This window comes from Calypte anna, chromosome 2, assembly GCF_003957555.1.
Source record: "Calypte anna isolate BGI_N300 chromosome 2, bCalAnn1_v1.p, whole genome shotgun sequence".
NCBI lineage: Eukaryota > Metazoa > Chordata > Aves > Apodiformes > Trochilidae > Calypte > Calypte anna.
In genome coordinates, this window is record NC_044245.1 from 101,415,518 (window position 1) to 101,431,932 (window position 16,415).

Genomic DNA, 16,415 nt, shown 5'->3' on the forward strand with positions numbered 1-16,415 from the left:
TGTGTGCTACTAATGGTACAATTTGAAGCACACACTACACAGTGCAGAAGTAGCTTATGACATGGAAAAGCAGGGAGAAAAAAAATCCCTAGCCATGCCTTTCCTGTGGTACTGTGTGTTTCCCCCAACGGGAATGCAATTCTGATTACAGGAGAACCTGGCCCTAGATATAAAGTATCCCCATGTAGTGCTGGGCAGTACACAGAGAGCAGGAACAGAGAGCACAGCAAAATGAAGAGATGGAATTTGCTGGTTGGCATGGCAAATCCAGCCATTGGATAAGGGTATCGCAGAAGTCTCTGAGGCATTGTCAAAGGAAGAAACATCACATCACAAAATCATAAAAGAAATAAAATGTAGAGAAACAAGATAAACCAGGTGCCTCGAGTTGCCAAAGAGTGTGAGTCCACCTGTGCCTGGTTAGGGCAGGCCCCCTATTACCAGGGGGCCAATAAAGGTGGGACACACACCCACAGAGAGAGCTCAGCTTGCTCTGGTGCGGGGCATGGAGAGGCCAGCAGCTCATCGAGCCCCAGGAGCAAGAAAGGCTCTTCCCGCAACAAATAAGTGCCTCCACACTGGAGGCAATTGTTGTAGAGGATTCAGAAATTGCAGATTTATATTGCAGATATAAGACAGTTCTGGCTCCTGAATGCAAATCACTGATATTAATACGAAACCAAGCCTGGCCGTACCCAGGCAATACAGACATCCATTACATGTAACATGGGTTGAAAAAAAAAATTAAATCTTTTACTTATCAGTTTTTTAAAAAAACAGTGATCCAGCTGGAGAGCATTTCACTACAGGTATTAGAGCATTACATGAAATCAGAAGTGACTCATGAAGGAGTTACCAACCTGACGAAAAAAGTCACTATTTCGCTCCCAGATGATTCCACTATTCCAGTAACTTATTTACACCGCTGTAATTTTCAACAGAAGTAGTTACTCTACCGAGACTTCTTTTTTTCCCTAGCAGAACTGCTGCATTTTGTACTGACAGAAACATTTAACTTTTACACATCCACAAGCTATTTCACTGGACGCTGTGCCATTAGGCTGGCATCTCACGAACTGCTTTTGAAAAATAGGAGGTGGAAGGTGAGTAATGCGATAAAGACTTTTCTTTCTTTCTTTTTAGCCATCGCGTCATTTTTCTAAAATTCAAACCCCCAGAGGCTTAAACAATGGAAAGTGCTTGCACACGGCGGCAGGCAGCCGCCTTTCCCTCCCTATGACACGCAGGACACGAGCAGACGTGGGGGTGGAGGGGCAGGAAAGTTAAGCACAAGCTGCTGCGGTAGCACAGCGCTTACCCCACAGCCATAACGCGCGGGAGGGCGGGGGTCTCCTGGGACTCCGAGACCCGGGGGAGGGCGCCCGCCAACGCACACTGCTCGGATAACCGCTTTTTAAAAATCCCGCCTAAATTAACCCCCCGCCCCGATCCGCTCCGCCCACCGGGCTGGGCCGCGGGGCCCTGAGAAACCGGTTCGGGGCCCGAACCCTCCTCCCGGAGAGGCGCCGCCTGAGACCGCTGCCGCCTCTCGGTGCCTTCGCAACCGTCAGTGGGGTCCTGCCCGCCGCGCGGCCTCGTCCTGCCCGGCGCCGCTCCACGGCCGGCTGGCGCCCTTCTCTCGCGGCCGCGCTCATCCCCGCCCCCTCCCGCCCCCCGCCTCGGGGCCGAGCCCGCGCTGAGCTCGCCGCCGTGCGCCGCCAAGCGGGGGCAGGGGTGCCGGCGCCATCGGGATCGCGGGCGCAGCCGCGGCGGGGCGAGTGCCCGCGGCACGGCGGGAGCTGCTGCTACTGGTGTGCCCGCCCCATCGCCGCTACCCTCTCCGGCGCTGCGGCCGCCGCCGTCCGGGCGTGTCCCCCGAAAATGGAGATGGAGCCGGCGCGCTCCCCCTCCTTCACTCCCCTCCGGCTCCCCTCCCCACGTCCTCCGCCTCCTCCACGCTCCCCGGCACGGGCGCGCCCTGCTCGCACCGCGCATGCACGTACCCCCCGCCCCCGGCGCGCGCGCGCGCGCACTGAGTGCTCGTGCAGGAGGCGGCGGTGACGGCCGGAGAGACGCGCGCAGGACCCCCCCGCCCCCCCCTCCCCTCTCCCCGAGCCCCCCCCCTCCCCAAAATCCCCTTTCCCAAATTCCCCTTTTCCCAAATTCTCCCTTTCCCTTCCTCCCCCCCCCACTTCCCGGCCCCCTCCCGCGCGGCAGCGGTGGCAGCGGCGGGCGCCCGCGCTCCTTGGGAAGTGCGGTTCCGCGGGCGGGCGCGCGCGCGGGCGGGCGGCAGGTAAGCGCGAGCCCTCTCCCCCTTCCTCCCCTCCCCCCATCCCCCCCTCCTCCGCCTCCGCCGCCCAACGCCAGGGCCGCTGTTGCGCTGCGCGCTCCCGTGCGCGCTCTCGTGCGCGCCCCCCTCCGTCCTTCTCTCTCTTTCCCCCCTCGCCCTCCCCGCCCCCCGCCGCAGCCGTTATAACTCAGGCAGCTGGCACTGGGTGAGATGGAGGCGCCGCGGGCGCGCCCCCCGCCCTCAGCACCTCGCGGCCGTCGCGCGCCTGCCTCCCTCGCGCGCGGCTGGGGCGGGGGCGAGGGGGGAGGAGGAGGAGGACACCGCCGCCGCCACCTCCGGCGACTGACGCGCACGCTGGGGCGTGCGGGTCCCCGCGCGGCAGATGCGGCCGCCGCAACAAAGGGGCGCGCGGCCTGGCGGCGGGAACCTGGCGGCGTCTCGTCCCCCGCCGCCACCGAAGGGGCGGGAGCCGCACGACGACCCTTGAGGCGGGGGCGAGAGGGGGGGCGCCGTCTCCGGCGCGGCCCCGTGAGGCGAGCGGGGTGAACTCCGGGCTCGCTCCGGAGAGGCGCGGCGCGGCGAGGTCGCCTGCTGCTCACGGGCGCCCCCGACGACGGTCCGGGAGCGCGGGCGGTGTCTCCCTGCCGCAGGGCCGCGCAGGAAGCCGCGGGTTCCCGTGGCGGCGGCGAGCGGCCCGCGGCGGAACGACGGGGTTGGGTTGGGCCGGGCCCCGCCGGGAACCCGCCTGCGCCGCGTCCTCGCCGGCGGGTGCATGGAGCAGGCGTGCGCCTGGCTGCCTCCGCGGTCACGGGCACGCATCCGGAGCCGCGCTGGCGAGTCTGCGGAGCCCGGAGAGCAACCTTGGCGAGGCACCGAGCTCCTCCCGGGCGGCGGCAGGAGAACGGTTGCAACCCCAGACGTGTCCCACACGTTGCTGTGGTGGTAACGGCAAAGTGTGCGTGTGCAGGAATAGAGTTACCTGTCGGTAACGGGGTTTTGCCCTGCTGTGCTCAGTGCTAGGGGTGCTCTGGCCAAGTGCCCACCACTTGCGGAGTGGTAACTGTTTCTTCACCAGTTGCATTACCCCCGTGTGCTCAGCAACACTGTTTTCCGCCAACTGCTTCTCCTAGAATTGGTTTTCTCGCTTGGTAAATCTCATCAGAATTCTAGCAACACTGCGTGTTGTTTAACAAATCAGGATGGGATTGCTTCTAAGCTAATAGCACTGATGTTTTACTGATCTCTTAAAAAGAAACTAGTGTTTTCCCCAGCTTGCAAAGAACTCTAAACTGATCCTGTGTAAACAGCTGTTAATCCTGCTGTCTTCAGGGGCTGAGTTTATACTTCATCCTGGGGCCGCAGACCCAGACAGCCCAGAAAAATACAGTGTTTCTTGGGTTGGTTTTCTTTTTTGTGCGTTTCAAATATTTATGCACTTCCTATCTGGCTTTCTCAACGTCTGATTATGTAGGGCACTGAAAAGAATTTTGGCTTTCCTCCAGTTTTTTTTCACTTCGTGGTGCTATATGCTGAGATGCCAGGCCTGCAAAAGCAGGGAGCCAAGTGTTTGCATACCATGTTAAACACCCAGAGTGCAAGTTGCATACCTGTCAGCTGCTTCTGCTTCACATATGGTAAAGGATAAATTAATATTAAGGAAAGGACTTCCCAGTAGCTGCATGCCAGGTGATGAAGCAATGCTCCTGAACCAAATATTAAATTTTCCTCTGTTGCATCTGCACTTTCTGTCACAACTAGATGCCTGTGGGAGGCTGGGACTGGCTATTTAAAATTAAGCGTTTAATATTGAACTTCTGCTGTTCAGGTGTCTCCATTTTCATTTTTTTTCTTAACATCTGGTATCCTCAGTGTCTCTTCCCATGGTCCTGGTTGTGCATGCATCCAACACCCCAGTCCATTATTCTTTGAGATGATTGGTTTGCTTGGCAGCCCCTCTGCTAGGCTTGCTCAGCTCACTGATGTCACAGAGGACTAATTGCCTTTCTGATGATGACTGGGTTAACTCTGTTTATTCCTGTAGAATTCTTTTTTTTTTTTTTAAATTTTTAGATCTAGTGTAGAATAAGTAGCAGGAAAGTGGAGTCAGAGAAATGAGGAGCCAGAGAAAAGTAAGCACGTGGTTTAGGACAATAGCACTATCAGATCAATTTATGCAGACACCTGTAGAATCGGTCTAAGTAACTGGGCCTTTACCAATGCATTTTTATCTTTTTAAATAATGGAAAAGGCTGTTTTAACACACTAATTTTAACCCATTTTTGGAATACATGTTATGATTTTAAAAATGTTATCTTCCTGTCTTTCAGGCTGAAGGTGGCGTAAGGTGGTGTAAATCTCCTATCACATCTTTAATAATCATTTGTGTAGAAAATTTCCTGCATTGTTCATGGTAAGAACTTATATTTGATATTTCACATTTTGTTATGCTGGCACATTCAGAGTGTTTCTTATACATTTTTTAAGTATTAATGTTTCCTTTAGATATAAGAATGTCTTCTACTTCAGTTGGATTGTACATTTACTGGGAACAGCGGCAGAGAATGTTTCCAATTTTGGATGACTGAATCAATAAATATTTGAATAAATTAATATCCTGCTACAAAAAAAAATCCTTTGTAAACTGTTCTGTTTTGTGTGAAGTGATTAACCTAGGAAAAGAACCTTAGGTATTCATAATTTTAAGAAGTCTTAGAGTAATGATTTTATAATCTGAAAGGCTTTTTCAGGTTGTATTAAGCAAAGAATGGTATTTGGCAATTCTTTTAGTGTGTACATGACACTGGCTCTTAGGATTTTATAACTTAGACTACCTAATAAAAATTACAAAGCTTTCCCTTATTATTTTACAGGAGTTTTTCATCAGTATGTCTGAAACCATTAAATATAATGACGACGATCACAAAACCGTGTTTCTGAAAACATTAAATGAACAGCGCCTGGAAGGAGAATTTTGTGACATAGCTATCGTGGTTGAAGATGTTAAATTCAGAGCACATAGGTGTGTTCTTGCTGCCTGCAGTACTTACTTCAAAAAGCTTTTCAAAAAACTGGAAGTTGATAGTTCATCAGTAATAGAAATAGATTTTCTTCGTTCTGATATTTTTGAGGAAGTTCTCAATTACATGTATACTGCAAAGATTTCTGTTAAGAAAGAGGATGTAAATTTGATGATGTCTTCAGGCCAGATTCTTGGTATTCGATTTCTGGATAAACTCTGCTCTCAAAAACGTGATGTGTCTAGTCCTGAAGAAAGCACGCAGTCCAAGAGCAAGTACTGTCTGAAAATCAACCGTCCCATGGGGGAGCCTAATGATACCCAAGATGATGAGGTGGAAGAAATTGGAGATCACGATGATAGTCCATCAGATGTGACTGTGGAAGGAACTCCCCCAAGTCAGGAAGATGGAAAATCACCTACCACCACCCTGAGAGTGCAAGAGGCGATTCTGAAAGAGCTGGGAAGCGAAGAAGTTCGAAAAGTAAATTGCTATGGCCAAGAAGTAGAGCCTATGGAAGCAACTGAATCAAAAGACTTAGGATCTCAGACCCCTCAGGCTTTGACTTTTAACGATGGCATAAGTGAAGTGAAAGATGAACAGACGCCAGGCTGGACAACAGCAGCTGGGGATATGAAGTTTGAGTACTTGCTTTACGGTCACAGGGAACACATTGTATGTCAGGCTTGTGGTAAGACCTTTTCTGATGAAGCACGACTGAGAAAACATGAAAAGCTGCACACTGCTGATAGACCATTTGTTTGTGAAATGTGTACAAAGGGCTTTACCACGCAAGCTCATTTGAAAGAACACCTGAAAATACACACAGGTTACAAGCCTTACAGTTGTGAGGTATGTGGAAAGTCTTTTATTCGTGCACCAGACCTAAAAAAGCATGAAAGAGTTCACAGTAATGAGAGGCCATTTGCATGCCATATGTGTGATAAAGCTTTCAAGCACAAGTCCCACCTTAAAGACCATGAAAGAAGACATCGAGGAGAGAAACCTTTTGTCTGCAGTTCCTGCACTAAAGCATTTGCTAAAGCATCTGATCTAAAAAGGCATGAGAACAATATGCACAGTGAAAGAAAACAAGTTACTACAGCCAATTCCATCCAGAGTGAAACAGAACAGTTACAGGCAGCAGCCATGGCTGCTGAAGCAGAGCAGCAGCTAGAAACTATAGCTTGTAGTTAAAAACTAAAGCAGGAACTTTATCGGAAATAATATAAGAAATTAAATTTAACAGAATTTATTGTTGGTGTACATTTAGACTGAGAATTATCTTTTCAAGAAAACATATTTTTAGAGGGTTTGAATGCTACATAGCAACGCATAGCATTGCTTGGTTAGGTATTTTGAAATACTTCAGAGATGGATATTCTTAGAGTATGGAATAGGTTTTTTTTCATCAGTAATATAATGCACTAATACCTGATTTGATTTGAGAATTCGATCAAGTTCTCTATAAAACAGGGATCATCACTGGCTGATGCTTTGTTTCATCCAGTATGGAATGCTGCATACGATGCAGACAGTGAAATCAGTGAGTAATGTTTAAAAATACCGAGATCTCAGAAACTAACCATGGAAAGAAATACTGTTTTTTTCATAATTTTGAAAGTGCTGTACCTACAGTTTTTGAGAAACAGACATTGCAAGCTTTTGAATGCTTCCTTTTCTCACCTAATGGTGCTAGAGGTTGGTACAGCAGAGTAAGGGGAGATGGTGATCAAAATGAAATTGCTTCTTATTCCATTTCCTCAGATATCCTCTTACTTTAACCGAGGTGGCAAGTTTAATGAAACAGTTGCTTTTCTGAAACAAACCTGCAGTATTCACAGTGATCTTGGCTGACAAAGCAGAAGGGTCATGGCACTCACCACTCCCTTCTGTGGGGAAAAGAGTCTGCTTCATTTGTTTCTACGTTCGCTTTTACATGGGCCCCTGGAGATGGGACTGAGCCCCAAAGGAAAAAGGGTGTGGAAAGGGAGATATTTTCCTTATTCAGACCCAATAGAAGTTAGTTAAGGTTAATACACCTTGAGGCTCTAGCTTTTATTATTCAGCTTTCAGTTCATTCACCCTAGCACAGTTAAGACAAGGGGGGAATAAGCTGCACTGGGTAGTGACAGGGTGTCACTGCCAGAGCTCCACTGCTGCAGGGCACAGCCACGGGTTCAGGCTGGGGCTTGTGTCCTGGATGCTCACACTGGCTAAGAGTTGCTGTTCAATTTTTTGAACTTCCACCTCCTGTCACTCCAACTCTCAGTGAGAGGGGGACCTCAGTGAGTTATTTCAGTCATAACTGATCCAGAATCAATGTTCACTAATAATCTGTTACTTAGAGTTGCCTGTTTTTTTTTTCAGACAAGCTGGTGTAGATGCTGATGGTTTAACTGTTAACTTACAGTCAACAAAAAAAAGCGATCTTTGGATTGCAGTCTACTATGTGTAGTCAACAACAGAAGACACAGTAAAAGTGGTAACGTAATCCAAAGGGATATAGAGCCTTTGTTTCAAATTTGTAAATACTGCAACTTTTGTCAAAACTTCATTTGAAGTTGGAATGGGAAAAATAATGCAGTTCTGGGCACGTGGTTGGATAACATTGGTCACTTGCGATATCAATAGCATATGGAAGTGTTAGACCCATTTCTGGTAAGTTACTGTGTGGTAGATCACATCTTGCTTTTCTAAATAGAAATTGAAAATAGCATTTTTTGAACTGTTATATGGAACTTTGATTATTGTTTTTTCATTTGGTTGAGGTTTTTTTACAGCTTCATTTTATTCATGTACTCATCAGGTTAAGCAATTATCTTAAAAAGCCAGTAATTGTTTGAAAGCTGGTCTGTAAATAAAACATGAACTTAATATTTTAGAAAATGTAAACTTTGGGCTTTTACCAATATATTTTTTTAAAATGTTGCTTCATTTTACATTACAGTAATATTAGTTTGTAAACAAACTATACATTTTGTATCTGTGCAACATCAGAGGATGTGTATTCATTGCATTTTATTGGTTCTCTTGAGGAACATGATAAATGACCATTGTTAAAATGTTTTACTGTATATGATCATAGATATAAAGATAGTAGGTCCAAAATGGGATCTACTTTTTTTTCTAAATACATTAGTCTTGCTATGTTTTCTTATCTAAGATTGTGTTCACTTTCTCTTAGGTGATACCATTGGGGTTGATAACTGTTCAAAACAGATCAGTGGTGATTAGAGTTAAAAATTGTAAAAGATGAAGAAAGTAAATTTTCTCGTGGTTTCCTATGAAGGGTGCAAGAAATAGTGAGGTTACATTACAGCAGTGAACATCTACATTAAGGAAAAACATCTACATTGTGAAAAAGTGAGTGAACAATCAGCAGTGAACATCTACATCGAGGAATACTTTTAAAGGGTTAAATAATCAATTACCAGAGCAGAATCCCTGGGGAGGCACTGCAGTCTTCAGTAGTGACATTTGAGAAAGGGTTAGACAAACATCTGTTAGGAATGGTTTAAATATAGTGAACTCTGCCTTGAAGCTGAGGGATAAGCTAAATAACCTCTCAAGAGGAGTCTCTTTGGTTTTTGTTTAGTTGGGTTTTTTTTGGAAAGTAATAAATGAAAATGGAGCCTAATGGGACAGCACATGCTTGAACAGAACAACAGAGCTCAAGGCTTACTGTTAAGGAGAATTGCCTTCTGACATTGGAGCACAAGGCTGTGAATTTGACATTCTTACAGAAAAGCAGATTGCATTAAAAGACACAACAGAAGGTCTGGTAACATTGTGCTTTACACCAGAGTGAAGTCTGCTACAGTTTAAGCTTACAGCTGTAAGAGTTACCAGCTCTAAGGGCTGTGTCACCTTAGTACCTCTTTGGAACCTACAGCTGGGACAGATTGGTCTTAGAAAAAGGCTTAGGCCTGGAGATCAGGATTTTAAAAGTGGCTGTGTGAAAGAAAATGCTGACTAAAGTAGCAAGATTTTGAGAACTTCAGCTTCTATTTCACATAAGCTGCAGAATATTAAATACTCTTCAAAATGTGGTCATTTAGGTACTGAAACTGGAGTTCTTTCAAAGATTGGGCCACAGTTTTCTGATGTAGAGATGCTATACGTGTTTCCCTTGAGTAAGGACATTTAAATTTATACAATTGGATGAGACATGGACTAAAATACCAGACTGTATCAGAAAGTCTACCCTAAGCGTAGAGTATGTATTTAGGGATAGATAGCTGTTCTTAAGTCTTTATCAATTTAGACACCTGTCTGTCTTGCAGAAGAGACAAAGCATTTTAGAAACAAAGTGCATCTACTGCTAATGACATACAATTTTTCTGAATGTAAACATTTACAGATCAGTACAGACTAGGGTAATTCTAGCTAAAAGGTGAAGGTATATCTCAGGAATTTTCATCTTTTTCAAGCAGTCTGTAGATCACAATAGTATGCCCAATCAGCCAGAAATGTGCATGCTTCATTTAAAATTCTATTACAGGAGTTAGACTGTCATTTGTCTCCGTATAAATCTAATACAATTATAACATCCTTATTCATTTCAGAACAGATGGAGGATTTCCATGAATAGGTTTTGTTAAATAAGTATAATAAGAGTTGAGACAACTCTTCTCAGGAATGATTTTTAAATGTTATACAAGAAATCTGAAATAATAGAATAGCTAAAAATAGTGATTTATACAATATTGATACATTTTTCAATGTAACTATCTCCACTGTTCCTTTATATTTCTTTTTTTATTATTTTTTATTTGTAGGTTCTGTTCCTTGAGATATTTATAGAATTCTGAAACTTCCTGAACTTCAGCAGTTCTAATATGAACAGCATTAGAGCTCTTTAAAATGGAAATAGACTTTTTTAGTTTTATTGTTTTGTGGGTTTTTTTTTAATAATCTGTGGCTAACCATTTAATTTTTTTATAGATAAACTTCCAAAACACATAGGCCATATAAATAAAGTTGTAGCACGTCTTATTTATTCAGTATATTGATATCAAAAAGCATGGCCAAAGCAGAGTTTCTGGATACATGCATCCCAGATTCCTTCCAAGATACACTATTTTAGAAACATGTATTTTCTGATACAAGCTCATTCTGTTACAAAAAAAGGCAAAGAATCCCAAACCCCTACAGTGCTTACATTAGTAATTTTCTGACCCCCAATGGCCTATTTTTTACATATGAATAGTCTACATATGTAAGCAGCTTAGATGCAGGGAAGCTCAATCTTTAGAGTATTTTAGAAGACAAAAATACTCTTACTTTAAATTAATACAAATTACAGGCAATTTCATATTGGTGTATTCATAGTACCTTATGTTCAAGAATGTTTTCACTTGCTTGTGTCCGTAGCCTCAAATGGTAATTTATTATTTTTTCATTGCCTTGATACCCAGTATTTAGAATTGGTTACAGATTTTGTTTTCCTGAATATGGAAGCCATGAAGTATCTGTTCATCCAGCTCTGTTACACTAGAAACCTCTAGTTATACTGACTGCCTATACCTAAGCAGCATTTAACCCTATACTAAGGGGACTGTCTTCTTCATATCCCAAACAGAATCATTAAAATTTCCTCATTTTCTGTTAAAAATTAATTGAAGTTTTCATGAGACCTGCCTAGGACATTAATGAATATTTTCTCATATGACGATAGGATTTGATCTCATTGCTTTGCAAAGATGTAAAGTAAATAGGAAGTGGCTTCTTCTTTATGGAAAGGTAGTTTACAATGGCAAGTTTCTCTTTATTTTAAAACTTTAACATTTAAAAAAAAATCTTCTCTGCTATAAAGCTTCCTTTTTGACAGTACAGTCTTATAAAAGAGAAGTAGTCTTTGTATGGTAAATCTTAGTTCTGCCGAAAGGGTGAGCCTTACAACTTCTCCACTCCTTTCCTGCTCCTAAAGGTGTGTGATGGACTTCTGTGTCAATGCAAGGTAAGTGATGAAAGAGGAGCAAGCATGAGGATAAACATGGAAGAGGAAGGAGCAGGACCTTCTCATTCCATCTGTAGTGAAATGAGTGAAAGTTCACTCTGTCTTATAGTCACCCCCCTAAAGTTTGTATAGTATGTGCTATTTTGTTAACAAGCTTGTGGCTGCTGCCTTTCACCCAAAGATCTATTCTCAGTGTTCTTAGAACACAGGAACAGGCTTAGCACTCTTTAGCTCAAACTTATTTGTCTATCCTAGGTGGTAATAAAATGAGAAGTAATGCACCAAGGCAATAGGCTTTGTGGCCAAGACACAGCTAAATTGTGAGAGTTTTCCCTCTTTGCAAGTTAAGGGAGAAGCTAAATGAGGTCAAGGAATCAGATCCATGGTGATTTTAAGAATACCAGCGTTATGGTTGCTGCAGTTTATTGTTTTTCTTTTGCCTGCAGTAGCATTCATGCAATGCCTCCACTTCTGAGCGAGCCAAAGGACCTGAAAACTAATAACTACTTTGGGACATCTTTTTTTCTTTACCCTCCTTCGTAGCTGCACAGTCAGTGTGTCAGTGCTAGGGTCAGTGGAAGAGCAGCCCTGCTTTAGATTGACTTTTGCCTATTGTGGAGCTACCTCCTGAGACAGCAGCTTTCTATTTTTCCTGCTATAGTAAAACTGCAAATTGTTGCTAAAAGGGGTAATCCTATTCTCTTCTTTCCTCTCTTGCTGCTACCTTTTGCACCTGATTCTTCCATCTTATGTGCCTCAGATTTAATGGCTTTTGTGACTTTAGGATAAGCCAGCTGAGTGAGTTTCTATAAAAAAGCAATTCAGTGCTTCATTGGGTTAGTTTTAGATTGACCTACCTTGTCAAACCAATTTATTAGATTTGATCCAAGATAAGTGACAGGAGTACATAGGTAGAAGTAGGAGAACAAATGGACGAGGACTTGCCCAACTTTGGCATCACATTAAATAGTGTGCTGAAACACAGCACCAGTTGAAAAGTGTTTGTGAGAAGCAACCAGGCAACAGAAAGAACCAGACATAACACCTTTCCAACAACCACTGGTGGCATTTTGAATGAGAGGAATTTTGAAGAAAGATGCAAGCACTTCATTTATGCTTTTTCAAGAGAACAGAATTCACAGGTTGAAGTTTTTTATTATTTAAATTAGTCTGAGCCTGTTTGCCTGTTTTCCAACAATCCTATGAAATGTTGAATAGTGACAAATTGCTCAGGTTAAGGAGATGACAATAGTTATAGAACAGAATAGGTGTTTAATTCACTGAAGGACAAAACTGTTAACCCCCAAAAGATGCAAAATGGTATTTTTGCAGTATTGGCTAATGTTAAAAGTAGACAACCTTAACTTCATAGAATCATTGAATGGTTTGGGTTGGAAGGAACATTAAAGTTCCAAACCCCCTGCATGGGCAGGGGCACCTCCCACCAGACCAGGTTGCTCAAAAGCCCATCCAACCTGGCCTTGAACTCTTCAAGGGAGGGCACAGCAACAACTTCCCTGGGCAACCTGTTCCAGTGTCTCGGCACCTTCACACTACAGAATTTCTTAGGTCTACTTTAGATGACTTACTGTCTAATCATTAAACAATCTTTTTAGTAATTGCAAATAATATTAATCCAAAGCATAGGGGTAGATTCTGTATTTCATTATTTGATGTCAGGTAGATTGGTTTAATGTTAAGATTTTTTTCTTCTGTCTTTCTACTTAAAGCTTCTGTGTTAAACTTGAAGTTATGATAGATTTTTTTTCCCTACTAGTTATAAATACAACTCCATTCAAAGGCCTGAATATATAAACCCTAGGTATCAGACATTACCACTTGATACTTGAAATTAAGGACTTCTAAATGTAGTTCTTTGGTTCTGTAACTGAAGATGAGGAAAGAATTCTTTGTTGAGTATTGCCTTTTTTTCAATGGCAAGTTCTTCCTAGACAATGAACTCTATTCTCTGCTATTTCTCTGATTTCTCTGTGTTCCTTTTAACAGGGTTTTTTTTCCCCATCTGAAGATACATTTTAATATATTCTTTTTACAAGATGTCTTATAACAGCTATTACTGTTGGGTTTTTTATTATTATTATTTTGACCAGTAATATTTTACTAGTTCATTCAGATTTTCCAGTAAGATCTGTGAAAATCATGGCCACTATATTCTTATTCTTGAAGGGCACAATAGAGCTCGAACTAGAATTTTGAGACAAACTTTTTAAGCTTTTGATCTTTAATTTTTTTAGCACTGTACATGAAACACCATAGCCCTGAAAAGCAATAAGGTTTCATTGAATGCTTTTATTGAACGGACTTGATATTTAAAAAGAAATCTATTCTGATTTTATTTCTGAAATTCTTGATCTTAAATCAAATAAGAGAAAATATTTCAATTGTCTACTAGGCAACTAAGAAGGAGCAGCTATACCCTTGCTTTTGTGTTTCAGATGAGTTAGATGGACTACCAGTTACCTGCAGCTATACACATAGTAACAAAACCTACAGTTTTCAAAGTGAGTGGCTAGCAAGTTTGTGTACACTGGTGTTTTCCCTTCAGTCTGCAAAAAAAAAAAACCAAAAAACAAACTGAAATGCATCAGAAACTCTTGAAAATGTCATGACTACTGTCATAAATAGACGTATGTTAGAAATGTTTTAACTAATGTTAGTAATTAATCATTTTAGAAGAGTTAGCAAATGTTTTCAATATGAAACATAGGTTTAATTTTCCACTTCGGTAAAGAACTTTTCTTCTATCCAGTCTTAGGACTTTTTTGTAGATATCCCGTTGTTTCACGAATGGATTAAATGTAGTCAAAGGGTCGCCCAGATTTGATGGATGTGATAAATTCTGCTAGAGTAGGGGTGTCTTATTATAGATACTTCTCAATTAGATCAATTGGCTCTTGGAATCTTGATAACCTAATTTAGAGTTTTGATACTCTACTATTTTAAATCCTTCCTTTTATCGCAAAGTTATGTTTTCAAACTTAAAGGTCCATATGTTTTCCTTATTTGGCCAAATTTTTTAGTTTTTAGCCATGCATGATGGAATTCCTATCCTCTATAGGACAACATAGGAAACTACATTCTGTATTTACTGTTTACGTTTTATATTGGTATAATCAAGCATAGTGATCCATTCTTAGTTCTTGAGCAGTCTAAGCTGTTCAGTAGCATGTAAAAATGATTATTTTGATATTTACAGATATCTTTGTTTTCTTTGTCTTTAATTAAGCATGTAATATTTAGGTTGGTTACATTTATCAAAATATTATATGTGAATTTACTGGGGACTTAAATGAGATAGTATTTTCTTGCAAGTTTGGAAATGTCTCAATATATTTTAAAGATGAGTTTTCTTCTCCTTAGCTCACTAGCTAGTAGTTTTGTCATCATGCATGAAGATTTATTTACCGTCCCTGGGTGTATTAAAGAACCAGGTAAATGAGGTGCTTTGGGAGATGATTTAGTGGTTAAGGTGGTGTAGGACTGATGGTTGGACTTAATGATCTTGAAGGTCCTTTCCAACCATGCTGATTCTATGATTCTATACTTGTTTTTTTAGTTCTTTGAAGACTTGAGCACATGCCTAATTTTATGACGTGTCAAAGGTACTTGTGTCAAATGACTTGTGTCAAGGTACACACACCAATAGTGTGGTATGATCAGGGTCTTAAAACACTTTCTGTGGAAAAAAAAGACTATTAAATTTAAGTCTATCAGATGTGTTATTGTGCTGGTAGAACAGAAAAGGTTTGAAGATCAGAATTTTACTTGGGGCAGACTGACAACCTAGCCTATGGGTTTTTGGGGTTTTGGTGCAGAGTGGTATAGCCTTGTCCATATCATCAGTCAGGTGTTGTATATGAGGTCCTTTCAAGTCTCTTCTGATGTTTCACAGTGTCTCTGCTAGATACAGTCATTGCACTGAATCCCTTGCTGTATAAAAGAATTCCTGCATTATCTATAAGTTCTGAATTCTGAGCTGTGACTCATTCATCTGTCTAAGCAGAGGGACTGGTGGTCTGTAGAAGTGTGCCAGGTGGGAGCTGCAGCTCTGTTGTCTCCACTGATTTTTACACAGTTGTATATGTAAGAATGCTTAAGGTGAATCATTCGGTCTTGTATTTAGACCTAAATTTATCTAGCTCTTTGTTTCTTACAGATTGGCATTTGCTTTGGGTTAAGCTTATCTGTAATTTTGACTCCCATCTTTACTGATGGGAGATACTGATTTACTTTTTATAGGACCGTTGGAAGGTAATTATTAACAGGTGCAAGGCATTTAGATATTGTGAGGGTGGTGATGTAATCAGCAAGAGAAGTTCCCTATATGGAAGTAGGGCTTTACATGCTGTGAGAAGTTCTGAGGTGGACTCATCTTTGTGATATTTAAGAAACAAACAAAAAAAAGCCCAACCACACAGCTGTTTCTCTGAGACTCTATCTAATATTTATTCATGTTTGTAAATCTTAGCCTTGGATTACTATGCAGTTTTTCAGCTTAATTAAGAAAAATTAATAGACTGAAGTATTGAAACTCTAATGGCCACACTTGTCTTTAATTTAATTGTATTCACTTTTTCTGGTCTCTTCAAACATTGCATATTCTTCCTGAAGGCTTTCGAGGTCTCATGTTTTTGGATGCTGAAGTCCTGTGCATTGCTGTTCTTCTGGAATACTCCTGAAAAGGTAACTGGCTTTACATTTAATTCCTTTTTCAGGAGAATGGTACTTCTACCAGTTTGGATTTTTGTTTTTTCCTTTCTGTGTTTATTCCCTACACCTGTCTTTTAGAGGTATATTAATCACAAAGGCATTAGTTGTTCAAGCCTAAGTCTAGGAAACTGGATATCCGTGCTATGCAAATGACCATTTGACACTTCATCTAAATGATTTTACATATCTCTTTGTGACACTCAGTTACAGTTATTTTCTCTAAACAATTTCCTTGCAGTTTCAGATGTAATGTGTTGCTTCTTGGCTAAGAAAGATTTTTATTGTTAAGCTTAACCATAGGGTAGTCAGTGGCTGTAATTGCTTTTTGAAGACCATTATGACAGTACCCAGTGCAGCAAAAGACATCAAATAGTTCAATCAGAAGGAAGATATTAATCTTCCCTCTCATGTAGCT

The 16,415-nt window shown here is 42.0% G+C and overlaps 1 protein-coding gene across 4 annotated transcripts; it reads left to right on the top strand.

The window, feature by feature from the left end:
* The first annotated feature begins 2,030 nt into the window (after window positions 1-2,030).
* ZBTB14 (zinc finger and BTB domain containing 14) lies at window positions 2,031-6,512 on the top strand. 4 transcript variants are annotated; one of them, XM_030446306.1, is made up of 3 exons: window positions 2,031-2,293; window positions 4,618-4,700; window positions 5,161-6,512. In XM_030446306.1, the coding sequence occupies exons 2-3, from the start codon at window positions 4,698-4,700 to the stop codon at window positions 6,502-6,504; spliced, it is 1,347 nt and encodes a 448-aa protein (XP_030302166.1). In that variant the 5' UTR covers window positions 2,031-2,293; window positions 4,618-4,697; the 3' UTR covers window positions 6,505-6,512. The 4 variants fall into 4 exon arrangements, with proteins under 4 accessions (XP_030302166.1, XP_030302169.1, XP_030302167.1 ...); XM_030446309.1 differs by lacking the exon at window positions 2,031-2,293 and adding an exon at window positions 2,437-2,495; XM_030446307.1 differs by lacking the exon at window positions 2,031-2,293 and adding an exon at window positions 3,160-3,245.
* Window positions 6,513-16,415: the final 9,903 nt, after the last annotated feature.